General features: G+C 32.0%; 5 protein-coding genes across 5 annotated transcripts in view; 1 reads left to right on the top strand and 4 right to left on the bottom strand.

The window, feature by feature from the left end:
- Positions 1–7,281, top strand: part of LOC148604410 (uncharacterized) — a 54,515-nt gene extending 47,234 nt beyond the window's left edge. Inside the window, exons 4-10 of the mRNA XM_088550621.1 lie at positions 2,741–2,872; positions 3,500–3,661; positions 3,913–4,028; positions 4,659–4,776; positions 5,566–5,882; positions 6,135–6,212; positions 6,633–7,281. Coding sequence (XP_088406747.1) covers positions 2,741–2,872; positions 3,500–3,661; positions 3,913–4,028; positions 4,659–4,776; positions 5,566–5,882; positions 6,135–6,212; positions 6,633–6,959 — 1,250 coding nt within the window. The 3' untranslated portion in view covers positions 6,960–7,281. The remainder of the gene's footprint in view (positions 1–2,740; positions 2,873–3,499; positions 3,662–3,912; positions 4,029–4,658; positions 4,777–5,565; positions 5,883–6,134; positions 6,213–6,632) is intronic.
- On the bottom strand, positions 500–2,209 carry LOC148604414 (uncharacterized). Its single transcript, XM_088550622.1, has one exon. The coding sequence runs from the start codon at positions 1,983–1,985 to the stop codon at positions 597–599; it is 1,389 nt and encodes a 462-aa protein (XP_088406748.1). The 5' UTR covers positions 1,986–2,209; the 3' UTR covers positions 500–596.
- Positions 7,179–11,547, bottom strand: LOC148604415 (uncharacterized). The gene is made up of 8 exons (XM_088550627.1): positions 11,335–11,547; positions 11,011–11,179; positions 10,259–10,362; positions 9,848–9,952; positions 9,340–9,516; positions 8,741–8,853; positions 8,122–8,224; positions 7,179–7,484 (listed from the first exon to the last, which is right to left on the bottom strand). The coding sequence occupies exons 1-8, from the start codon at positions 11,399–11,401 to the stop codon at positions 7,285–7,287; spliced, it is 1,038 nt and encodes a 345-aa protein (XP_088406753.1). The 5' UTR covers positions 11,402–11,547; the 3' UTR covers positions 7,179–7,284.
- A 388-nt stretch (positions 11,548–11,935) lies between these two features.
- Positions 11,936–18,768, bottom strand: LOC148604416 (uncharacterized). Its single transcript, XM_088550624.1, has 9 exons — positions 17,687–18,768; positions 17,194–17,374; positions 16,707–16,810; positions 15,804–15,920; positions 15,016–15,213; positions 14,326–14,429; positions 13,763–13,883; positions 12,848–12,889; positions 11,936–12,309 (listed from the first exon to the last, which is right to left on the bottom strand). The coding sequence occupies exons 1-9, from the start codon at positions 17,754–17,756 to the stop codon at positions 11,957–11,959; spliced, it is 1,290 nt and encodes a 429-aa protein (XP_088406750.1). The 5' UTR covers positions 17,757–18,768; the 3' UTR covers positions 11,936–11,956.
- A 220-nt stretch (positions 18,769–18,988) lies between these two features.
- Positions 18,989–24,889, bottom strand: LOC148604417 (uncharacterized). The gene is made up of 10 exons (XM_088550623.1): positions 24,859–24,889; positions 24,627–24,703; positions 23,899–24,073; positions 23,173–23,276; positions 22,426–22,542; positions 21,700–21,903; positions 21,289–21,392; positions 20,941–21,061; positions 20,195–20,218; positions 18,989–19,617 (listed from the first exon to the last, which is right to left on the bottom strand). Exons 2-10 carry the CDS (start codon positions 24,673–24,675, stop codon positions 19,154–19,156), a joined length of 1,362 nt encoding a protein of 453 aa, XP_088406749.1. The 5' UTR covers positions 24,676–24,703; positions 24,859–24,889; the 3' UTR covers positions 18,989–19,153.
- Positions 24,890–26,069: the final 1,180 nt, after the last annotated feature.

The following is a 26,069-nucleotide window of genomic DNA, read 5'->3' on the forward strand; positions in this document are numbered from 1 at the left end:
GAAATATACAAGTCATGAAATGTCTCAGTCGGTCATATCAGTTTTACGTGAAGAGCGGATGACGCTCAGTCTACAAATAAACCATCCTAATGTTTTATTTTGGTTTTTTTTTGTGTGTCTGGATACAATATCTTTCTCCGTTATGATGTATCCATATGCACTAGAAGAACCTATTTGTTCACTATGTCATAGTTTTTCTTTCCTCCTTCATGTACCCTGGACATGACACTTTATGATCAACTTGGCGGCTGCTTCAAGAAATGAAGCAGACGCTGACCCTACCGGTGCACCTGGTCCATACTCCTAATTTTTTGTTGCTAATTTACTTTTGTGTCTATTTGCGTATTATATTTCGATTATTTAATGTTCCTTGTTGTGTGCGTCTATTTTTTTATTCAGATGTTATCACTGTATTATGTTTTTTTTTATTACCATTTGAATCCTTGTTCTCCTGATTTCCCTTGGCTATATGTGTGACCGTGGTATCTATGACTAACAATTGCTCTTATATTTTCTATTTGATGTATGATTTCTGAATGAATAATTTCGGTAAAACAGATATGAAAAAAATATGAAACACTTATTTCTAGTTAGATTCACAAGCACCGTAACAGTCTTTTTGCTGCATTTCTGAATTCGAGGTCCATAAAAGCATAAATAAATGGATTTGCGATATTGTTTATAATGAATGTCCGATATAACCAAACTACCAAGCTCGCCTGTGAGCGAGAAAGTCTTTGCCAAAAATCTGGATAAAACCCTTCCAGTGTCAAGATGGATGATACTGGAATAAAACACACAAGGAAGACTGTTGTAACTACCATAAACATAAAGGAAAACTTGTTCATCAAGCGACGGTTCCGCTTCTTTTTACTGTTTCTTTTCTTTTTCTTTGGTGTAAGATTATCCGACGTTGTGTCGAATGACGCCAAAGAGCCTGCGGAAAATGACGTTGTTGATTTCAGCACATTTGAGCCTGTGTCATTCTCATAAGACATTCTATTATCAGACGACGAACCAAACCCAGCTGTTAGCACTCTATTTTTGATTATTTGTATTTTGAGTAAATTGATACCCGAACTTGATGTGCTTTGTAATTTTTTTTTCTTCCCATTTAAATTCGAGATCGGTTGTGTTACCGAGTATCTACCAGTTTCTATATTCGAAAAAGCCCGACGCCGTTGTGTAATATCACTTTCACTCTCTTCGGTTTGTGATGTCTCTGAAATCCCTTCGTTTTTGCCTGCTTTAGATGATAAAGTTGAGTGTTCATTTTCTGATTGATTGTTCGCATTTCTATTTTGGAGCTTTTTGAAATGTTTATAAATTGCAAAACCAATTTTCCCGTACAAAATTATGAACGAAACATATGTACTGAAAATAAAGGCAGAAACAACTATTCCATAAGTTGCTCCAACAAGGTGATTTTCATATTTCAGTTTGTTGCAATTTGATGAAATTATTGTTCCATTACTTTTTAAATGCACTATTCCGTACGTCAGACATAAAGGTATAGTGAATGAAATGGCACAAAGCAGACACAATAAAACCATAACCCGCCGAGTTTTTAAGCTTAAAGTTTTCTTCTTGCAAATTTTCAAGTAACGTTGAATAGCTATACACAGTAAGAGGAATATTGACATGTATTCGGAATTTCCCATGAAATAATAGACAACTTTACACAGGGCCTCGTTCGTGAAGTTTTTCTGGTAATAATTCCAGACGATACCAAGTGATGAACACGTTACACATGCGACCATGTCTGAGACGGCTAAAACTGGAATAAAATATCGTTCTTCTGACGATCTGTTCATGTGATTTTTGTAAACCAGAATGACGATCGTATTTCCAACAATGCCTATCAGCATGTAAATTGACAATGTCACATAGTCAGGAATCGTATCTCGGTCCCAGTTGAATACGTCCATAGCACCTCTCTTAGGCAACGTACTGTAAGTTGTGTTTGAGGCAATACCCATTTGCATATATTTCTGCGTCTATAAGAAACTGGAATGCGAGACAACTTTAACAGTTTTCAGTTTATTAATCCTTAAGATGAAGCATTTGTGTATATTGTTGATTATGATGTTACCAATTTTATTAACATCCTTGCTTTTTCTAATCGAAACATTTGCACGTTGTATATGAACAACTTCGGAAATTATGAGAATTACATCGCGTTTCCGATTTGTTGTGATTGTGTTTATTTTTTCTACTTAGTATTTTTATACCGTACTTCCGAACGTCACACGTCCCTTTCGTCCTTGTCATGTAGTATGACTAAAAGGAAATCGTACACAAGATCCTTGTAACTTTTTTATTGAAGTGATTTATTATTATTTTTAAAAATATATCTATATTGAGTGTATCTGTAATTCTATGTAAATAACGTTATTTTGTTGACGAAACACGACAGATGGTCTATCAGATGTTTTACTATCGCTTTGCAACCGTTGTCATCAATTGTTTATGTCGCACCATCTAACAGATCAATAGATTTAGGATAAAGTTTGTAAACCTTGTAATTGAGAAGGGTGTATTATAGAGTCAAATAACTAACAAAATACAAAAGAAAACATAAACGAATTAGATTGAATTTATTGTCATTGTAATAACAAAAATAATTATATTTATCTGGAAGAAAACTACATTCTCTCAATGGAAATACAAATGATACAATTGTTTTACAAGCAGCTGCATGACTTCGTTAACTTTATGAGTTTTGCTTTTTTTTCTTCAGACATTGACACAGTTACTACTTTTATAAGAGTGGTCGTAATTTCAAACAGTACAGGAACGCTTACACCCAGCCAAGCATGCGCATTAACGTCTACTCAACCTACTGGTACTCAGGAAGTTTTGATAAGGACAGGTATAGTAAAATGAATTGCATATCTATACGAGTATATTTAGTATTACTAATAATAAATGCCAGGAATAAAGGGAAGATTTTATTCTAATTTCTATCCCTTAGTCAGTATTAAACATTGTTTATCACGCTTACCTATTGCATAATGTCACATGTATAAGTGTATGAATAATCAAGGGAACCAAGGTTATAGCGGTAATCAAAAGAATGTAATCCAGGGGCAAAGACCAGACATAGAAAACAGACATACACAACAAAGAACATAAAATAACTAAAATCATACATACAGAATGACAAAAGCAAATGAGCAACTCGGACTCCACTAAAACATGGACCAGGTGCACCGGTAGGGTAAGCGTCTTCTACTTTTTTAGAAACACCCACCGAGTTGCTCATAAAAGTCAAGTCCGGGGTAGACAAACGAGGAACTTTAAGGAAAACCATGACCCGTTGAATAAATCAGTTTTCATGGTGCAGGTGGATACACTAGCATAAAGTATGAGTTGTGATATGAACATTCCATACACAGGTGCTGAAAGGATGTTGTCACAGATGAAAGGAAAGTTGACAATTCTGATTAAAAAGTCGTCACGTTGGTCGTAAAAATTATATTTTTCATTTAATTTTCAGATTCTGTTTCGTCTTCTACGGTTAGCTGTCCTGGGTCTCTTAACTTCAATTTAGCTGCCATCATTCAATCCTCAGGTTGTAGTGGGAGTTCTATCCTCGGTGCTTCATCAGTTACTCAACATACTTACTCGTACTCTTCATGTGTCACATCTAAGTACTCAAGTAAGTGTAGCTGTCGTGCTTTAATTTAAATACGAAGGGTGCAAAGTGACTTACAATGGTAAAATCATGACCATTAAATATTTGATATTGATATTATAATATTTTCTATAGATGCACTAAATAGCAAACTCCAACACATATAAGACGCTGAAATGCAAACTTAGAATACGCTTGTTATACTTAAGTCGTACTTAGTCGTAGCCAAACCGTAGAAAGCATCACCGCTGACTGCGTACTTTAATTTGTTTTAGGTAGAGGTATATTTGACTGTGTGTATTCTGTCACTGAAGGAGCCTATACCTATGTAAATGTATTTAACAATGATACAAGCGTCGATGAAACAACAACATACAGGTATCTCTGTTATGTAAGTTTCAAATTGGTAATGCATTACGAATATTAATGGCTACTTCAATTTTGTATTCAAGTAATATTTCGTATCGGTTAGTTTGTAATAATTTCTTATAGACTTTTATCTGATAAAGACAGCTTTGACCCAACTAACCTAAAAATTAGACCTATCAATTTTTCCATTCATTTATTGTATGTATAGGGTATTACAATACTCCATTCTACTTTCTGTTCTGATGACCTTTCTGATCAACCAATCAGATTTGACCTTCCATGATTTTGAAAGCATTATTCAAAGGAAACAAAACAGAGGATTCTGAAAAGGTCACCTGAACAGAAAGTAGAATGGAGTTTTGTTAGATCCTATTTGCTGTGACTGAATTGAACAATTGATAGGTCTAATTTTAATTATATTGTGACTCAACAAAAATGTTTGTGCACTAAATACCTAATCAAAAAAGCTATATTAGTTTTGTCTGATAAACACTTTGTCCATTATTTAATCAACATCTATTTAGTTAGGTAAGCTCTGTTACAGAGAATTTCATTCGGTAACCTACTCGTCACATACATCTTTGAGATCTGTTTTGAATTGCGTCATCTTTGTATAAATATATATAAATATAATTATTATTTCTATGTTCAGGTAACGTGGAGTAGTGGTAACATTGTGTATTATACATACCACCCAAAGATTTGCCAACCGACACAAACACCGACGGTTACTGGGTCCGACGACGGCGTTGCTGTCGTCGCCTATTATAGTAAGTTATAAGACAAATTCTCGATCAACATCGTTTTGAGGGGAAGTGTCATTTAAAGGCTGTTCATGTAAAAATCAGACAGATCCTTTGATATTAGTGACACAGGGTAAATTTTATCCAACTGTTCCAATGTAATGTTTATGCCATATGTAAGTAAAAAAGTATAAAGTTCGTTTTGAATCGACAACGAATGGCTCAGAAAATTGTTTTAAAGTTCCGTAACAAAGCAACCAAATTTTGCTCAAATCAAAGAGTTGTCTCCCTTGTACCAATGAATTTAATGCTTTCTACGTAATTTATTTTTCTTCAGTCACTGCAGTTAATCCAAAACCAACATTCAACTTTGAGAAAGAATGCATTTTTGATATGAAATGAATGAACATGTTTTTGAAACAGAATTTGTCTTGAGCCACCCACTGCCTGGTTTTTGCATGGATACCTCTTAAATAAGAATATTCCTAACCTAGAGCTGAGGTCAAATTCAACTAAAATTTGAATGTGTAGCAAACATGATATATAAAACATGATATAAAGTATTACAGATTGAAAAGAAGGATAATCTACTTTCAGTGCAAATCTACAGTGGTTTCGACCAATTGACAGTAAAATATATACCGTTATAAAAATTAAGATGTTTCGGTCTTTAGAAATTAACATAAAGATATAAACGATTCCCTTATTATACAATAATTCGATAGTTAAACAATTAATGTGTGATATTTTAATAGGCCATTGAAATCCGTCATATAGGTCTGTATTCCTTCCTGGTTATCAATCTATTTGTTTTAGGTTTCTCTGACGATGTAGCCAGCCAAATAGCCGTTGGGGTAATGTTTGGCTTGATTTTGTTAGCTTTAATCATTGTAACGGTAATTTTTCTCGCCCTGTTCCTTGATTGTCGTCAAAAACTAATTAAGGCTTGTTCAAAGAAAAAACTAAAAGAAAGTTCAAAAAAGACAAAAGGGGATAGTACAAATAGGAAGAAAACAGACAAGAAAAAGGAGAAAAGAGATAAGAAGAAAAAGAAAAAGAAAGAAAAAGTGGACGAAAACCAGAATATTGATGCATCCACAAAAGTGAGACGGAAAGACTCTTTATGGGAAAAGGTCAGTGATCATTTTTGATGACATCTTCAAAAATTGTAGTAAGTGGTTTTTATTTTGAATTCAATTCTTTTTACTTCGTAAATCTTTCTTATGAAGAATTTTATGTTTTATTAAAGAAACAGATCGGCATTTGGCAAATTCGGACATATCACAACAATTGAAATTAAAATTCGAACATAATTGAAATAAGAAAGTAGTGGATATTACTTGTTCATAGATTTTTTATCTTTCATTTCGTTTTCTTTTCACAAGGAAAAAGAAGGTGAAGGACATATGAAGTGGGCGGATTTTGTTGGAATTAACTCAAGTGCTAGGGAATATAAAAAACCTGTATGTCAATGTATTACAATTTAATTCCTCTGTATAGTATATGCTATATGTATGCTCATCTTAATACTTTGTTTGACCTAAACTAGGTACAGAAATTTGATAGAATTATGATAAAACGAGAATTCAATTTGAAATTGTTACCCCGTTTATTCGAATCTTTCCAAAAAGTGTGTTTTTCAACTTTACTTAGTTTTTACTGTAAATTAAGACACTTACTCCCGTTACACGTGAAACAGTTGGATTTCTAAAACAGTACTTTTAGCGATATCTTTTGAATGTTCTTTTAAGACAGCATATTGTAATTGGTACTAACATATACACGGTTATCTAAAAGTTTGCATTTTATTTCTAATTCTGTCAGGAAAACGTATATCTATATTTAGTGGTAATAAAATTATTTTATTTGATTTTTTCTTTTAGGAATGGCAACAAAAATGGGAAGATTATAAGGATCCCCTACGGGGGAAAACAATAGTATTCGATGGGGGTTCGGAGACAGCGCGGAGTACTGATTCCGTGGCTAGCACAAGTAAAGTTGTCTGGATTTTACCAGAAAAAGAGGAAGAAGAAAGAACTAAGAGTCTTTGGGACAAAGTATATCGACTGTGGTTTGAACCAAGGAAAACTATACCAGAAAATAAATTTCTAGAAATGCAAAAGTTAGCAAAACTTGCCAAACCAAAACATGTCCGGTTTAAAGGCACGGTAAATAAGAGTAAAGATGATACTGCTATTGAGAGCAAATGATTCGATAACATTAGTAGTGTTATATATATCAATGCAATGCACCCAGTCACATATAGTAAATGGGAAATAATTATCACAAGGTAAACTACAAATATAAAGTTATTATATTTCAGTGACAACAAATGTATGTTTACCTTTTGCATTGTCGAACGTGCCTTACTGTACATATGAGGTTTCCCGTTCCACTAATATCTGTAGTTGACAAAAATAACGTAGAAATTTCATTATAATGTTTATTGAATATTTATCGTTTGTTAGTTTTTGCGTTTGTTATGTTTCATTCGTTTCTTTTGATTCAAATTAAGAGTATTGTTCTTGTCTTGATTTAAGTTCTAGTTGCCACGTCATCGAATCTGTATACTGGCGCCTCCTTCCGGAAACACGAAAGTTTCTTCCGGTTGCAGTGTAACAAAAATATAACTGTACATGCAAGACTAAACAAAACAGCACATACTAAAATCACTAATAAACTTCCATTTATAGTTTTTTTCCCGTCAGTTTGGGACATGTTCCAGTCGTTTTTCTCTATAAAATAGAAAACGATAATCCAAAAGATATGCATATTCTACACAACGGACAATTAGTCACTCATGCTTAAGGAACGCTAATGTGTTCACCCATAGGATATTAAATCGGGATTCGTCTTCATATTTAGGTTGCTAGTTAATATTAAACTTCATTTGTAATTAAAAAAATTCTAGGTAAATATAATTTTCTAATTTCTGATTCAATTTCCAGAACATAGGCCACAAATTAAATTAGATTAAAGATGATTTACTTAATGATTTTATATTGAGTATGTACACGGAAATCAATCTTTATCGTACGGAACAAAACTGGTATATATCATTGTTAATAAAATTGTAAAAAGAGTTATCTGACATGCTTCCAAAGTATTTGAGGCCACTGACCTCTATTTGCGTTATTTGAAAAACAAGTTAAAGACAAATACTTTGTTTGACCATTGCGCTTGGATGTATTTTATTTTTTTTGTATTTCACAAATAAATTCTTTGTAAATGAATTTTACTTCAAGACAGTTTCAAGAACTTTTTTGGTACTGAACTATTTGCCTGTCAACAATATATATTCTATCTATATTAAAATCATGAATGCTTATCATAATTACTACAGACCATACTTACTATATGCTTTTATTTTACCTTTTTGTTTTAGCAGTTCTAAGATCAATATCACTTCATTAGATTCACTGCATACTTCTGACATTATTGATATTCGATATTTATCTTCAAATGTTGTAATATTCTAGAAAACAGATAAAAATAATGAAAACAGAAATAAAAAAAAATGTTATATCATCAAATCTTTAATCTAAGTCAGCAACAACAACAACAAATTTTGCTATTTGTTACAAATGTACAATCTTCATAATCACGAGGGATGTGTACGAAAGCTCCTATGTATTTGAATAATTGTAACTAATATTCCGTCCAATACAAATGTCAAATTAGCTGCAAGTGTTAGCATACAAACAGTATTGAGGCAAGATATAACAGCAAAAACTAGCAATTAGAGACAACATATATCATGGAAGTCAAATAGCTAGACATAGCTTTCTGAAAGATAAACTTACCGACCATTGAGAATATTTCGAAAATATCTCATGATGCTGAGGGACAAATGGAATAATAAGTACCGGTTGGTTGCCCGCAAAAGTATATATGAACATTAGCGTAGTTGAGGTCAATTGCTTTTTTTTGCAACAAACCAATAATAGCTAATTTTGTTACTCTTTATTTGCAATAACAAACAGGCAATTACCAGACAGAAGTAACCGTATGGAGACTTCTTCAATAAGGCAGTATTGTTTGTCCAAGTGTACAAGTAGTTTCCAAACTGATGAGAATAGTGTAGACAGGTAAATGTGGAAACACCTAAAATCAAAACAATACAAAGTCAAGGACAAACTTTGTTATAGTGATTTATAGATAAAAGTCCCAAATCTGTTATAGTGATAATGAAATGTGTGGCACAATGTGAAAGAGTAAATCAAGGGAACCCAGATACTTATACACATGGTTATGCAGTACAAATGTTTAACCCTCACTGGTCGGCCAATGACAAAGTCAACATTTTGCATCAGGAACCCAAAAAGTCATTTTAATTTATGACATATAATAAATAATGTGTAGAAATTTCATTCAAATTAAACATGGGAACGGACGAACGGGACGACTATGGACCTTGCACTTTTCAAGGGTGGTAGATTAAATGAAACAGAAGCACCATTAATTGATAAATAATATCTATTAAGGTATCATGTACTCGAACAGACATCAGTAAACTTTCAAAAATGTACATTAGTCGCATTAATTTGGGAAAAATATTTGCCTACTTCAAAATCACTACTTAAATCTTACCAAAGTCATTCATACAACTGCTATCAACATAAATACTAAGCTGCGGAGATGTATGTGAGCTATTTATGAAGCCACTGTAGCATATATTGCTATTTGATCCATCTGATGTATTATTCCCATAAATACCGTTTATTATACTGGGACAATCTTCTCCTATTACATCGGAAGTTTTTGATACTGAAATTGTAAAAAAGTTATTTGTTTTTATTTGTTTATAAATGTTATTACTTATATTGATAATTGTTGCACGTACGATACATGGTAGCGTTTTATCACCTATAATATCCACAACGGTACAATAATGCACATGCTTACTCTATAACCGTAACTGAAAAAAAAAAAACGGTTATCAGTCCCGGGTAGAAACTTGTTATTAGCCTCAACTGACCAACTAAACTGATAACTTATTTTTACAAGCGGTGTTTTCAAATATGCATTTTTTCAGTATCAAGCATCTAATAAGATAATGGAAAATTAATATTATATGATGGACAAGACTTATACAGACCATTTCGAACTAGAGTCAGCTCCTTATCAGTCCCATTTGCACAAGAATAAGTGAAATCAGGATCGTTGTGACCAGCTACAAACTCCTTAAGCAAGTTTTCGTAATCTAAAATAATATGATAGCTAATCATAGTGGCGACCTGGCGATTATGATTCGAGTGAACAGTCAAATTCAGATTATTTCATTTCAAGTCATATTATGTTATATATGACACCTTTCTATATCTGTTTTTTTTCATACTTGCTAGTGGATTAAAGGTGATGGAACTTGTTTTTGTTTTAAATTTTAGAAGATTAGGTCACAAATCATTATTCCAGATGATAAGAAGGTGGTTCCCAGTTATGCAATTGCAAATGAAGATTTCAGATATTTACTTTCAATATTTAATAATACAAAATGGTAAATTCTTACCACTTCTGATTTTATATCTGAATATATCTTTAGTTAACTGTATAATCTCTAAACATAAGAACAGGTATACAGGATTACCAAATACAGGAACAGTTCCAGAAGATCTAAGAAAACAAGGCATATATGACGTTGTAAAATTTGGCTTAATTAATCATTTATCAAAATAGGATAAACATTTTGAGTCCATATATGTCTTTCCCCCTGTCAAAGGCGTGATTATTCTAAAAAAGTCTTTTTCCGGTTCATCACTGATCTTGCTAGTTCATTTACTATTTATCGCCCTTACCGATTTATGATAATGAATTCAGTGGTTTTGTTAACAATTCTAGACATATAATTAAGTTTTAATCGGTACACATTGACAGTATTTACACTGTGAAACACATGTAACGGTTAAATAGATAAACGAAAAAACAAAAAAACAAAAAACAAAAACATAACCAAAAGAAAAAAGTAATAAATATAAAAATAACTAACTGCTTGCTTGACTTATAGAAACATATAAAAATACTTTAATTTCTCCAAACAGCAATATGAATTATGACAACTAAGTTTAAATTTGGTCTTCCGTGCGAGAAACAAGTCAAAGTTAGAACACTCCTTATTCGATTTGAATTGTAATTGAAAAGTGACATTTTTGTGGTTGGAATAGCTGTTAATTATTTTCAAATTGATATTTTATTGTCATAGTTTTTTCTACAATTAATGACATTGACAATAAAGAATCCTTTGTATGTTTCATATTTCCTTACTTCAATGTGTAAAGGGTTCCATTACTACTACTGCACAGAAAACTTAATCTTTCTCCACTAGGGATTGATGTTCTATAGCCATGAATGGCAGATACTTCAAACATCATTGCTCCATTATAGGTGCTGATCCACAGACCTCTTAAGCTTGATGGGAAGGAGCAAGCGGCACCTAAACAAGAAAAATCAAAATACTGCAGTTGTTTTGTTGTTTATTATTTCATATTTGACGGAAGTTATGAACAAAATCTTTACAAAAATACTGGTAACAAATTTTTGTGAACTAATCTCTGATTTATTCATAAACAAAATATAAACAAAACTTACCTATTTTATGTTGAGGAATTACTGCCAATAACACTACTGCTAGTACTGTCCATGTTTTGGATTCCATCACAAATCACAGTACAGATGTATGGATGATTTTTCAACCAGATTATTTTTTTTATGCGTTAAATAACATGTTGTTGATACACTGTTTTATAAAAATATAACGGTAGATGGAAAACAATGAACCCAATGTAACCTTAATTGGGCGTATAAGCCACGTTTAATCGGTTGTGATTTAAAAGAAATTCAATTTACAAAGAACGCAGTCTTATAGTGTTAAATGAAAGGTCATATTATTTAATGAAATTTTAATACCACCAAATGCACTGCTGCAAGTGTTAAAGTATAAATTAAGATATGAGATGTTGTAATTCGTTAGATTTTCTAATACCCAAGAATATTCATCATTCGTTTATGTATATTGACGTATGTCAAATATGTAGGAAACAAGGTACTTCGTTGAAATAGGTTTAATTTGTGAACTTGAATAAATTTGATAATAATACAACAGTATGATAAACGTGCAAGTAATATTTCTGTTTATCATGTATATTGTTCCTTCAAAACTATAATATAAATAATTATAACAATATCAAAATAACAACAGTGCATCACACATTTAATCATCAAAAACATCTCTGTACAATGGGCTTACTTTCGGTTGTAGGTAAAGAACTGATCTCGGGGAAGATTTTGGATCAAACAAAGTCCAATTCGGTATTGCCATTTTCTTCTGCACACGTACACCCCTGTTTGCACGAATTTTACAAGGATCAAATTTTGTTTTACTGACAACATCTACATGTATAGTCGATGTACTTCCAAATAAATCTAAATGTCCTTGTCGAGGCCGTCTTTTAGCGGCTCTGTATCTTATAATTAAGTATGCAATAACTAATATAATGAACAGAACGGGTAACGAAACCAAAACCCATAATCCAAGTAGTCCAGAGGCTGTTGAGTATTGCTGAGCTAAAAGAAATATATTGCAGATAAGTTATCGGATTCGCTTATAAATGTAAATTATTCTCAAAAATAATTTTCATTTGTTGATTTTGTTATTAATCTTTTTGTTGTATGAAAAATAGAAACTACCTACCCTCCATGAATTAACCCTGGTTTCTATTTAGTTTGTGAAATACAGTTTATGTGGATTTGTTTTGTTTTTTCGTGATAAACGATTTCAAATGTAGTGTCCAATTCATTTGGTACACCCGACGTTGTCTTACTCATAGTATGTTTCCTCGATTTTGACTTCGGTTTTTGCTGTTTCCAGTCCTTGTCGTCATTAAAGTCCCATGGGTGACCTTGAGCTGACATTTTTCATCCTGGTGGGGTTGTTGTCTCTTTGACTTATACACCATTTCAATTCTCGTCATATAAAGGATTAATCTTAATTTAATCATAGTTTTGATTAAAAAGATAATATCTTTATATCGATTAGAAAAACACTTTGATATAATAAAAGTTTGTTTTCTAATTTGTTCAATGAGCATATGAAAAAAATTACCTGATGCAACTGTTGTTGTTCGAGAATTTACATCACACGCATCTGGAACAAACAAGAAGTTTATATCATGTCATTCTGTGTCAATCGTTGTATTTCATTATGTATAAGTATACTAATAGCCGGGTAATGTAAAAGCTTGATTCTTTCAACTTTATAATAAATACATAAGAATCAAACGTTAAATAAATAACAACAATTCATTCATTCAATTATGTCTATATAACATTAATTTCACTAAGAACAACAATAAGCAATCAAGTAAATACCCTAATTCACACTTTAAAACATTGCTCCAAATGACCCCAGGACTGTTTTGGCTTCATTAATTATTGTGACGTCATTAATTATGTTGATAGATGGAGAGTACAGTACTAAAAATTCTCTCACTAGTAGGTCAACATTTTTACAAAATGATATCCTAACCAGTGGCTCTGATATTTTATTTATTAAAGAAAAATGTAAAAATATGCATTATAATAACTTTTTTGTTTCATATTCTTCATAATTTTCCTAATTGTTAATTGAACTATATTTCTTTCTGAGTATTTTTCATTATTTAGCTTAAAAAAAAATACACGATTATTTTGTTCATATTGATAAAGGATCCGGGTAACCCAGAGCCCTCCCTTTGACCAACTTCTGAGACTATAGAGTAAAGTCAAAGTACCTGATATATCTGTGATGATTATACTAACGCCCCCCCCCAAAAAAAAAATGTCTCCATAGTGGTCCAGTCATCGTTACAGTGTACAGAAATTTCTGTGATAAATGTATTGTTTTCTTTTTTTCATGGCCTATAGGCAAAACTAACTTATAGAAATCATTTTTTGAATGTCAGGATTAATAAAAGGGTCAGTTTAACCCAGAGCCCCTCTTTTGACCTACATTTGAGATAATCGAGTAAAGTTAAAATACCTTCTATATCTGTGATGATTATACTAACGCCCCCTACCAATGTCTCCATAGTGGACGAGTTATCGTTACAATGTACAGGAGTTTCTGTGATATATGTATTGTTTTCTTGCCTTTTCATTGCCTACAGGCAAAAATTAACTTATGGAAATCATTTTATGAATTTAAGAGTTAACATGGGGATAGACACAACAAAAACTAATATTGAATCACCAGAAGTATTTAACCACATGTACCGGTTGCTTCATGTACACTTATAGGGTTCAAAAATCAAGTTACTTGATTGATCGTTTGAAAGCATAGAAACTCCCCGGTCCATGCTCCATTTTTTTAATGAAGTCCGAGTTGATCATGTAGTTTTGTTACTTTGTACGCGTTTTCCTTTGGTTATTTCATGTTCTTTGTTGTGTGTGTCTGTTTTCCGTTTCTATTACTCTTGAATATATACGTCAAGTATAGATGAATGATAACTTTTTTTCAATTTAATCGTTTACACTTTCCATAATTATGAATACAACATTTTATGTGCATTGGTCATACCCTCACACTGTTTTTGAAATACCTACCCAACAACTGAAAGGGTTATTTACTTCTCTGTCTGTGTTCCAAACCGACAAAAACGTCTCTTCACCGTCTGTTAATGATTGTAGGCAAATATATGCTCCACTATCTGTTTGAACACAGAAGAATTTGATTTGTATAAAAATGAAACTACTTACAAGTTTATGGCGCTTAATACCAACAGAATAATCAGTGGTAATGTTAGGCACCTCATTTATTTAAAATCTAATTGCAACCCTACTTATTTCCTTCCCTAATATGTGACAAATACTACAACAAAAACATAAAAACTTAAAAGTGCGTTTGTAAAATATTTCGAGTGTTCAATTTTAATAGGGCGGAGGATCATCCAATTGAATGAGGCACGGTTAGTGGACATTAAGGAGTAGTAAATGATTAGAAATTGTAAATAGAAACCACCTTCGATGCATCATTTTCCTGTTAATGCTTATTACTTCTTATCTCGAGCAATATAAGCAATTAGTTCTCGATACAATGATGGAAGAATTGCATGACATCAGGGTCCAGTTTCATAAAACATCTCAAATTAAAATTTCCCCAAATCCTTCCTCAAATCGTCAATTTCAAGTGTTCTGATTGGTTGAAATATCAGTTGAAGAAGAACTTGAGCAAATCCAGGCCAGTTGTAAGTTACAAATAAGTACTCGTCAGGATGATTTTCGACCACCACTCACCTGATAGAGTTTTAGCAGTTGGTGTATTCGCACAGGTTCCACTGTAGTTAATTTGTATACTTGTTCTATCAGTGCATCCATCGAGGTGTGTCCCAACACAGCTGTAACTGATTGGGTTACCATGATGTTGGACAGTAACATTGTTATATACAGCTACTACTTCCGATGGGCATGTCATGTTGACTTGGCTGATTTGACCTGAAAAATTAATATAATTGCTTTTATGCCACCTTTAACGTTATCTATAGTGTTTTTTTACGACGAGGTCGTCGTATAATTGTTTAGCGCTGTTGTCGTCCTTGTCGTCGTCTGTGTCGTCGTCGTCGTATCTTAAGTAGCAGTGTGTTGCTACTTCTACAATTTCACAACAATCTTTCGAACTACAAAGGATTTTTGGTTATGGCCCGAACCATTTTAGAATTAGGGACCGGAAACATGCATTTTCTTGATGTCTATATAATAGATTGTGGAAATCTTTAAAATTAAATTGTGCCGAAAAGTGCGTATCCTCATGCAGAGGTTCGAATTTTTTCTAGAAATCTTATGACATTAGCGAACGAAAATCTAGAGAACAACAAATGCACTGAATCAACGTATATATATATACCATCAAAAATCATAAACAAAGAACATGAACATACCCCAACGATCATTGGAGGTCATAATTCAACATGTAACTTTAAATATTGTGCTGATAATTCATGTTGTCTATAGAATTAAGTTCCTTATTTACGGTTTATAATTGTGTAGTACTTTTATTAGATATGAAGTAAAACTAGCATACTTACCATTTCTAACCACAGAAACAAAACTCTTTGGGGAAGGTGATAGAGAGCAAATTTCATTTAATGTAGCATTCCCAGACCCATCTCCATACAAACTGTCCCGAATAAAAGGATTATAATCTAGAAAGGAAACCATTTAAGTTTAAAGTTTTGCGATAATATTAAATTACTTGTTACTTTTATTGATACTAACTTATGGAGTAAAGTGAGTAAGTTATTTTATTTCTTTTAGCGATTAACATTGAATAGATTTAATTTTGTATTAAGGATAAAAAATCGAATTAGCATTTAATTAAAACGATTCATAATAGTAGGTAATATCATATACATATTTGTGAAGATTTTGAAATGATTTTGTAAAATTATGTGATGGTATACACAGACAAATATTTTTCATGCGAAATGCATGTTAATCGAGCTTCACCCAAATTTCACGTGAACTCTGTCACAAATTTTATTTGCGACTTTGGGCCATCGATTGCTGAGTTTGCGTCAGGCGAGTCACCAGTTTTGGAATAGTTATTCTTACCACATAAAAAATTATTTGCGACGTAAGCATTCTTTATCCCATAGCAATCAATTCTTACTGTCTGTTCACGCTTACTTTGGAGTAACCGGCACATTATTTTCTTGTTGAACTAGGCTAAATATTTTAATAATTTAAGTCCTCTATTTATTCACAGCGAAAGAGAAGATGGTAAGAAAAAGTAACATTCATTATTTTCTTATCAGTCTCGGAAAATTTATAAAAAAATGATTAACAGGTACAGTTTGATCTTCATTACAGAGATAAATTCTTTAAGAAGCTGTAAATTGAAATATTTTTATGACAAATTTAACTTTATATTGTTTCATTTGTTTCATAGTATACAATCATGGTATCTTAGACCTCACGTGTTATTTTACCTGTTAGTTGATAATAGTAGGCTACGTTGATGTTATGTACGAATATCTCAAGGCAGAGAAATATCTCTATATTGTAACTAGCAAATAGAAAGGTGAATGTCGATCTGCAAGAAAAATGTATTTGCTGCCACCTTTGTTTGTTCGAGTACAAGCTGACTGTTCATTAAAACTATCAAATGTTTTTCTCTTAAAGTTACACAGGTGTTGGTAAAGTCAGGCCTTATATTGTTTTCAAAGAAAAAATAAGATATCTTAAAAGGCGCCTCTTTAAACTACCTTCAATCATTTTATATTCTGGTACGATTGTTTTTTGTGATTGCTTTTCATTTCGTATTTTGACAATCGACTCTACTTTTTTCCCATTTTTAATTTTCACTCTTGCCATCTGTATGGCATGCAAAAACAACTTTATTCTGTATTAATTAGCCTTATTATAATATGAACTATATGTTAAAAACACTCAAATACAGGTAAAAACAATAAATACTTGAGCACGTAAATATTTTCCTGATTTTCATAACAGGTGAAGTTAAGTGTGTCTGGCAAAGTGACGGTTTCCTCTGAAGTTCTGTATGACGTCACGAAAGACGAGTTTGTAAAAGTAACAAGACCCCGGTCAGCTCCGATCCAATCACCAGAAAGATGTTGTGGAAAGACACATTGTCCATCTGAAGAAGCAGCCAGTGATACGTCACATAAAAAACGAACATTGATTTTGGTTAAAACTTGAATTCCAGTAACTACTCAAAACATCCATTGAATTTCTAAATATCTAGTTTACAGCTAGCAAGTAACTTACATTCAGTCTACTTCCAAATTGGAATGGAACAAATTGAATCAATCTCCGGGATAAAATGAATCAAAACATTCATAAAAAATAAATGCATTCAAAAATGTATCAAAACTTTATGCTCTATAATTTAGAACGCTATGGTTTCATCAATGACATGCATTTATTATCAAATTAGAACAAAACTTACGTATTTCCAGTAGAACAGAAATGAATGTACAGACTACAACTACAAATAAAATTCCCATTTTCCTTTTCATAAAAGCATCAAGTGATTTCTGTTTTTGAAAGTAAAAAAATAATTTTTACGTGAAAAAACAATGACAAATCATTTTAAGGGTTAAAATCACCTAATTGGAAACTCCTTTATTAATTACTTTCCGCTACAATGACGTTATTGTAGAATACTGGGTCTATACTGGGGTATACCCTTTCACAAGTACAGCCTCATTCAATCAGTTTACACAAAATGTTTACTCATTATTACCTTATCTACTATTGTTAATTATTTGTTAAGGTATATATTTCCATCCCCTAGCTTGATCGGATCATACCTAGTTTTTATAGGTCAGCAATAACAATGCTATACAAATAAGGATGTTTTGCTGGTCGTGTATGAAAAAGAACTAAAGTCGTGGAAAAATGTAGGAAACCCGGGTATTGTTTTTATCTACAAATCATATCTATATGTTGGATAAGCTTTCTAACCTCTGTGGCTTCTTATTTTTTGTCATTCCTTTATATAACAGGCTTATTTTTTTGTCTTTACTGTAACATTATCTATTAATTATAGGCATTGTAATTTTAATAATAAATTTATCAGATTTTACCCTACAACAGTGATGGTGATATTTGTAACATTTAGATTGCAGTGTTTATATCTGGCATACTTGCCTTTTCATTATACATACGATTAAAATATCATAACCGAATTTTCTATATGACAATTTATTTTGAAAATAGATAATCAAAGCAGGCTCGTAGCTAAGAAAATTCTGATTTTATTTGAGAATTTTAGAAATGCTATTACAATATACACAAATCGATCTTTACGTTCAAATATGCATTAGTAACATAGACTAATTAGTTTAAGGAAAACAAAAATATTGCATATCGGTAGTCCACATAATGTGCACTTCCAAATTTGCATTTGCATCGGATGCAGCTTATAATCTTTAAGAATAACTTAAAACACATTTCAACGTATGATGTTTCGTTTTATTTCACCCATTATAGGGGTTGTAAGTCTCGTTCACGGAGTCACGTGACGAGACTTACATACCCTATACTAAAAATGCTGTTGTTAGGTATTACAAATATCGCAAAAGAGATCCGGAAGTTTCTTTAAGTGTCAATATCGGTTAAAATCAGAACTAACATTTCAAGGATAGATAACTGTCAAAAACCTTATTTGTCAAACATTTTATTAAAAAAAATTCAGTGATGCAGAGCTTGAATAATAGTCTTTCTAAATAGAGAAACTAAAGCATCCTGGAATGAAATTTTATTGTCAGATCGATGGATTTTTGTGTGTGTCTGATTTTTCTTATATTGCCTGATTCTTACAAAAACTAACACTTAAAGCTTAAATAAAAATAAAATCAAAACTACCACTTGACGATAATATCGCATTAAAATTGTATTTTTTTTTAAGGCATCACACTTTTCCATTGGGTATTCTTTCAGAGCTAAAGCTGTAGAGACTGATGCCAGATGCTCGCCTTGGCAATCTTCCTCTCAAGTAATCGTCTAGAGAATCATGATACAAAGGTTCTACCTTGGCAATCGGTTGTAAATTAGGATGATCGGTTGGTTCCCAATCAGGATCAAATAGGGGATAAAAATTCAATGGCTTTTTAGGTCGGAAGTTGTACAGCTTTGGTTGTCGGATAACGTTGGGTACAAACACGGTTTTGCTGACAATATCTGCCGTTCCAGTTCCATCATCGGTGATTGGTGGAGGCTTTTTCTTACGCTTAGGCAATTTAATTCTTGCACAAACGCAACCATATTTCTTATAACAGTACCTGGCTAGCAACAAGATTAGAATGAAAAGAAAGAGTATCGGCAGTATTAACAGAGCCCAGAGTCCTGCAAGGTTTGGTGGTGCTTCGGTTGTAGCTGAAAAATGTTAAATTGGCATAACTACTATGTTTATTATTAATTAAGACATCATGCAATGCATATTTATCTTCGCTTACTTAACGTTTATTTTTCTATATTACTTAAGTTTCTTACAGCCATCTCTTTTAATGTTGATTTTTTTTGTGTTACTGGAATTTGTTTAACGCCGACCTTCTTAAATGTTTTTTATTACTTATCAAATTCTACCCACCCGGCATTCTCATATGATTGACCTAACAATCGGTTTTATATGACACGCAACACTATTAACATACAATGTTTGTATTCCCATACATACAATGTTTATATTCCCATACATACAATGTTTATATTCCCATACAATGTTTATATTCCCATACAATGTTTGTATTAACATACAATGTTTGTATTAACATACAATGTTTGTATTAACATACAATGTTTGTATTAACATAAAATGTTTATATTCCCATACAATGTTTGTATTAACATACAATGTTTATATTCCCATACAATGTTTGTATTAACATACAATGTTTGTATTAAAATGAAATTCTGAGTGGTGTATGAGCCTCTACAAATCTTATTTACTTACTTGGGATAATTATTTCACATGTTCCTGAAATGGAAGAAATCAAACATATATTCCTTTTCTTGAGAGATAGTAACAAGCCTCCATCCCTTTTAAAATGAAGATAAATGCGATCTTAACAATATGATAAAAATAACTCAGTTCCTAGTACTAGTTATTCAATTTTTAACAGAGTTGCCACGAAATTGAACTCGTCTTTTGCTTTGGTGATGTCGGGTTGGCGGGCTGGAGGCCGGTGTTCGTCAACAATGGTTTCCGGACTATAATTCGAAAGATTTAAATCCAATTCGAACAATTGAGATACAGTTATATACCAGATATGTAAGATTCCGATTGATTTTAATAAGTTCAAAGACACAGCGCCCCCCCCCTCCCCCCAAAAAAAACCCTTTAACTTTTTCGGTATAATTGAGGTTTCATGACGATAACTTAAAAGTTCACATCTGATTCAAATGGAACTTTGGGATTTTGATACATATCAGGAAGCATATTGATTTATAGCATATTACATTCATGGCAAAAAAAATTAGATTTTTTCATTTAATTAGGTTGTATAATATCAAGGTCCTTTACAGGAATAAAAGCTACCAAAAATAATCATAGCTGGGACTTTATGATCTCAGGAACAGGCTTTATCTGTATTGATATGAGATAATGAGGGCTTAAAAGGTTCACACCTGATTAAAAAAGGAGTCACAGTAAAAATATTTCTTTCATGAAAATTGGGACTCAACTGGGCTTTTACTTACCAAGTATATCCCAGATCACAAGTTTTACTCCACCAGTTTCTGCAACTGTCGATGATGATGTATTTGAACAGAATTTCGATGTCTCTGTCGCATAAATGACGTCACCGATACGTCGGTAGGCCTACAAAAATGTCTAAATTGTACTTAAATGCGCAAGGAATATATAATGTTATACAATTGTATGAGTGTAAAGGTAAAGTTCAAGGCGCAAATCATTGATAACCAATGCAAACATTAAGTAACTTGCTATTTAATGCTTTGAAATAAGTTATTTTTAACGGGCATCTTTTTTTTTATTTTGTCCTGGAAAATAACGTTAAATGTTCATTTGTGTACATAAAAACTCACAAAACAGTAAAATGGATTAGGCCCCAAAGGATCATCATTCCATACAGATAGAAAAGTATCGGATCCTTCTGTTATGGAGTGTATACATCTGTAGATTCCCTGATCTGTAAGAAAATTCACAATCCATTTACAACATCACATTGAAGATCTGACAAACTAAAACTAAGAGGATTGACAACTAACATATTAATTGCAGGGCAGTAATTAAAAAACATTATAACTTAAAAAAAGAAACCCTATATACAGGAAAATAGAAACATGCTTTTCATATGTGTCGCAAAACACCATAAACATATCTTTGTCATATTTATTTTTGATGAAAAAACATATGTTCCATCTGGTAACAAAATGCTTTCAAAAACAATCAATGATAATCAATGAAAATTATAAAAAGTATTGTGAAATACTAACCAGAAAGTGTTTTTGCCGTAGTTGTCGTGGCACATGTGTCATTATATGTAATATTGATCATTGTTTTATCAGTGCATACATCAAAAACAGTACCAGGACACATAGTAGGCTCTGCCTGAGACTCGTGCTGGATGGATACATTGCCAAACTGAGCCTGTATTGCTTCAGGACATGTAACATTGACACTTCCGTCAGAAACAGCACCTTCAAAATCAATTCATGGAAAGAGTAATCAAGGGTTATAGCGGTAATCAAAAGAATGCAATCCAGGGACAAAGACTAGACATGGAAAACAGACATAAACAACAAAGAACATAAAGCAACTAAAACCATACATACAAAGTAACAAAAGCAAATGAGCAACTCGGACTCTACTAAAAGCTGGGAGCATGGACCAGGTGCACCGGTAGGGAAATTCATGAAAATACTTTATTACAAAATGTCATTTCAATTTACACTAAGTTAATCCAACCCTCAAAGGCTTAAACAGATAATACAAAGCATCTTTTTACTAAACTTAGTTTAGTTTTTTTTTTATAAAACTAATTAATCTTTAAAACCATTTACTCTAAGGCCTTATTTAATCTGCAAGACTACATATTCTATCAATGACATGGTGTTTAATCAATTGATCCAAATTCATTAAATATAGCACAGGCTTATTACTATTTTTTTAAATTGTCTCTATACTACTATTACTTATTTGACTTTGATAGTATTACTCACCATCTCTAACCAATGTGATATAATTTCGTGGAACAGCTGGTTTTGAACAAACTGTATCAAACGTAGCAGTATTTTGGCCATCACCAACAATATTATCCTGTAGATAAGGATCATATGCTGGAAAATCACATATAAGAGAAGTTATTTCAGGAAACAAGCCGCATTTTGTTTAATATGTTCGCTGTTAAAAACCGAACTTTCCTGATTTTTTAATTTTCTAATATTATCGACAAAAGTATACCGAAGCGTAAGAAGTGTGATTCAAATACATCAAAATCCCAAAGCATGGTCTACATATAAACACATGAAACAGGAACGATCTACATACACAATGTAGCAAACCAAATAAAAGAAAAGAGTATTTGAAACATTCGGTGGTTTGTATTCATTTCAATTACCCACTGCCGACAAATTGACTTCAAAAGGATTACACAGTACCAAATCTGGCTCAACAGCTAAATCTGATTTGCTAAATGAGAAACAGAAAGCTTGTTGCAAATCACATTAAACTAAATAAAGGAAAACCGTCTATCATCAAAATATGTTTTCAATAATTTTGTGATTTAAATTACATTTATTATTTTATTGAAAATAAATTTTTGGTACAAAAAAGAACTATGATTTCAGTAAAGTGAGAACTACTTAAGTTTGGGTGGCGGTGAACATAATAAGATATTCTTTAATTGTAAGACATTATGAAAATCATTTGAATTCGCTTTTAAAGTAAAACTTAAATCATAATTCCACCTGTTAACTGGTAGTAATAAGCGATGTCTTCATCTACTGTAAGTATCTGTAGACACATGTAAAACTTAATAATCAAACCGAATATATTGTTTTCTTGGAATGCTCTGAAAAATATTAAAAAAAAAATGCAAATAAAAATGAAATCAACATAAAACGCCTTGGCGAAAGACAACGTCAAATAAACATATAGACAAAGAGAACAAATGCTATTGCGAAAACACTATCTGATATGAACTGATCAAGTGACATTCCTTGAAAAATACAAAGCAAGCATTAGTTGGCAAGGTGCAACTGCACTATAGGCAGCATTGTGTTACCGCTTTAAAGAAAACACTGTAACTGATAACATAATTAGCGTATTTTGAAGGCAAATGTAGAATATAGACTGAGTTCGTGTTTTTTTTTTTTTTTGGAAAAAGGAGAGAATGATAAGATGTACATAAAATATGGATTATTTTAAAACATAAACTGATACCATAACATTATGGAGCCTGATGAATTATATATAATGCTGGTGGTATCTTTTTGCATGACTTCTCAAAACCGGCATTTTACATTGAGCAATGCTGATCAGACTTAACGAATGATCTAATTACAATTCATTCAAGAAAGCAAAGCAATATATGATGGCACGAAAATGAACTAGAATATACAGGATGAAATGTACAGAAATAAACAAAACAAAAATAAATCCCTATCAGCAACTGGAGGAGGATAAATACTCACTTCAGATAATATTGACTTCCCCTTTGTTCTAAACAGTAGAAATCAAAGTGAATTACATTTGGTATGTTAACGCTATATTGCTGTATAACGGTAGAATTATAGAAATTCATATCCCCTCTATCAGCTCCCTTCCACACACCTGACAAAGTCGATGGAAAATCACATGGTTGTGAATCTGAAATATATAAATGGTAAAATCGTAAAATACCGGGTTGAACAAAAAGATTTTTTCATGAGGAAGAAATGAGACATATGATATATCATTTATTATATCTTTAAAGTCAGGTGTTTACATAGCTTTAGCGTGCGATATGTTTTCTTCGTTTCATTCATTTCATCAGTGGCATCAGATGGTTGAGATTCAACATGTTCATTAGTATGCTAAACCTAAACGCTTGGATGTAACGTAACACGATTCATAATGTTTGCATCCTTAGACATTTAGAAAATCCTTAAGACATCCTTAGAAAGATTATTTCTACTCTTTTTTTTTAATATTAATATCTTACTTTACTTATTGATTTGATAATGCGACAACTTTTGTAGAGAACACTTTATATATTTTTATTTACAGTGTTTGTCTTTGAGGTAGTCGATAATGACAAACAAATTTCATGCTATTTTATCTTAAATTTACCCGTCGTCTTTACATTTCCTGAAGGTGTGAAAATTAAATAAATTAGGACTTCATAACAGTCCTACCATGGAAACAATTATACTAGACTTACCTCTAATTGTAAAGAATAAGATACACAATACAATTGATACCAAGGCCATCTTCTCGAAACATCGAAAGTTAAAAGATCTAAAAAAAATATGAACTAAAGTTCATTGAATCATTGTGGTTTGTTAATATTATGTCAAAGTTACCATGGTCTTAACATAGGGAACTGCAGGGTTATTAAACAAAAACCCATTTGTTGAAATAAACACAGAAATGTTTTAATACGATTCCCTTACTTGATTAAAACAAACGAATGTTTATTTCTTCTGACCAGTATTAAAGCTCTCACATTCTGACTGCATGAGAAGGAAAGATAACATCAAACATTTTAACAGATGTAATCATCCATTTCAAAAATGAAATTTATAACCACCCCTTTAAATACACGTTGTCTTTGTTAAACCAGTTATCGTTGGACGTTAGTATTCACGAGAGATGGTCGTTAATTCTATATGAATTGGTCAACCAGTTGAAATATTGTAATTTATACCAATACTTCTATTTTTGGTAAATGATGAACAATCAGTTATTTGATTTATACTCAGAAAGTAAATTAAATAATAAACATGACAATTTATTATGAAACATAAACGTATTTTTTTTTATTTCGTTAGTTGAAGAATATTGACGCTTTCATGTCCAGATTCCCTCATTGTCAATAGAGACATTAAAATGGTAATGGATTATCACGATATATGCAAATCATTGAGAAAAGGAAAAAAACAACATTACCATTTTAAAACTGCTTCCAGTCTGTTTTGAAAAAAAAAGTTGTTTTTATGAATCCGCATATTTGACATACATGTAAACAAGGTGAAGTTTTAACTAAAAAAGGATTTAGCAGAAACGTAAGTAGTTTGTGAAAACATAAATACGACTGATTTTAAATATCTTTTACTTTACAGCGTACTATTTATTTTTTAAGCTGAAGACAAGTACATAAGTTAATAAAATCTAACAAGAAAGAAAATTATTGTCAAAATACTGTAATAGATATAATACTGTTACCAAAGGGTTTTTTCAATGTAAACGTGGGCTGCATGTGGAATTATATAATGCAAAATTTAGCTCTCGAAAAATAAACTTAGCTTGCTCATCGTACGCTATTGGTTTGTGTATTTTTGTTGTTCTTGTATAATTGTTGGACGTACAGTTGGGTATTGTTAGATGTAGCATTAGTATTGTCTGTTGTCACTTGAAAGAAGCTTTTAGGCACAGTAATACGATCTTAATCATTCACTTTCTTATAATTAATTCAAAGCTTCATTTCTACTTAGCATATTGGATGCATTAAAAATGATGGTAAAATTGAAAAGGAAATGGATACAATCTATTGAACATTATGTCTGTTACTTGCATTGACATTTTGGGGTTGCTGGGGTCAAGTGAGAGATTTATCTTTATAACTTTTAAGTGGGTTCCTTGTGACATGTTAGCTATTCTAGTT

The sequence above is a fragment of the Perna viridis genome, chromosome 10 (assembly GCF_037379345.1).
Source record: "Perna viridis isolate PV_CMFRI_1.1 ecotype Kerala chromosome 10, ASM3737934v1, whole genome shotgun sequence".
Taxonomy (NCBI): Eukaryota; Metazoa; Mollusca; class Bivalvia; order Mytilida; family Mytilidae; genus Perna; species Perna viridis.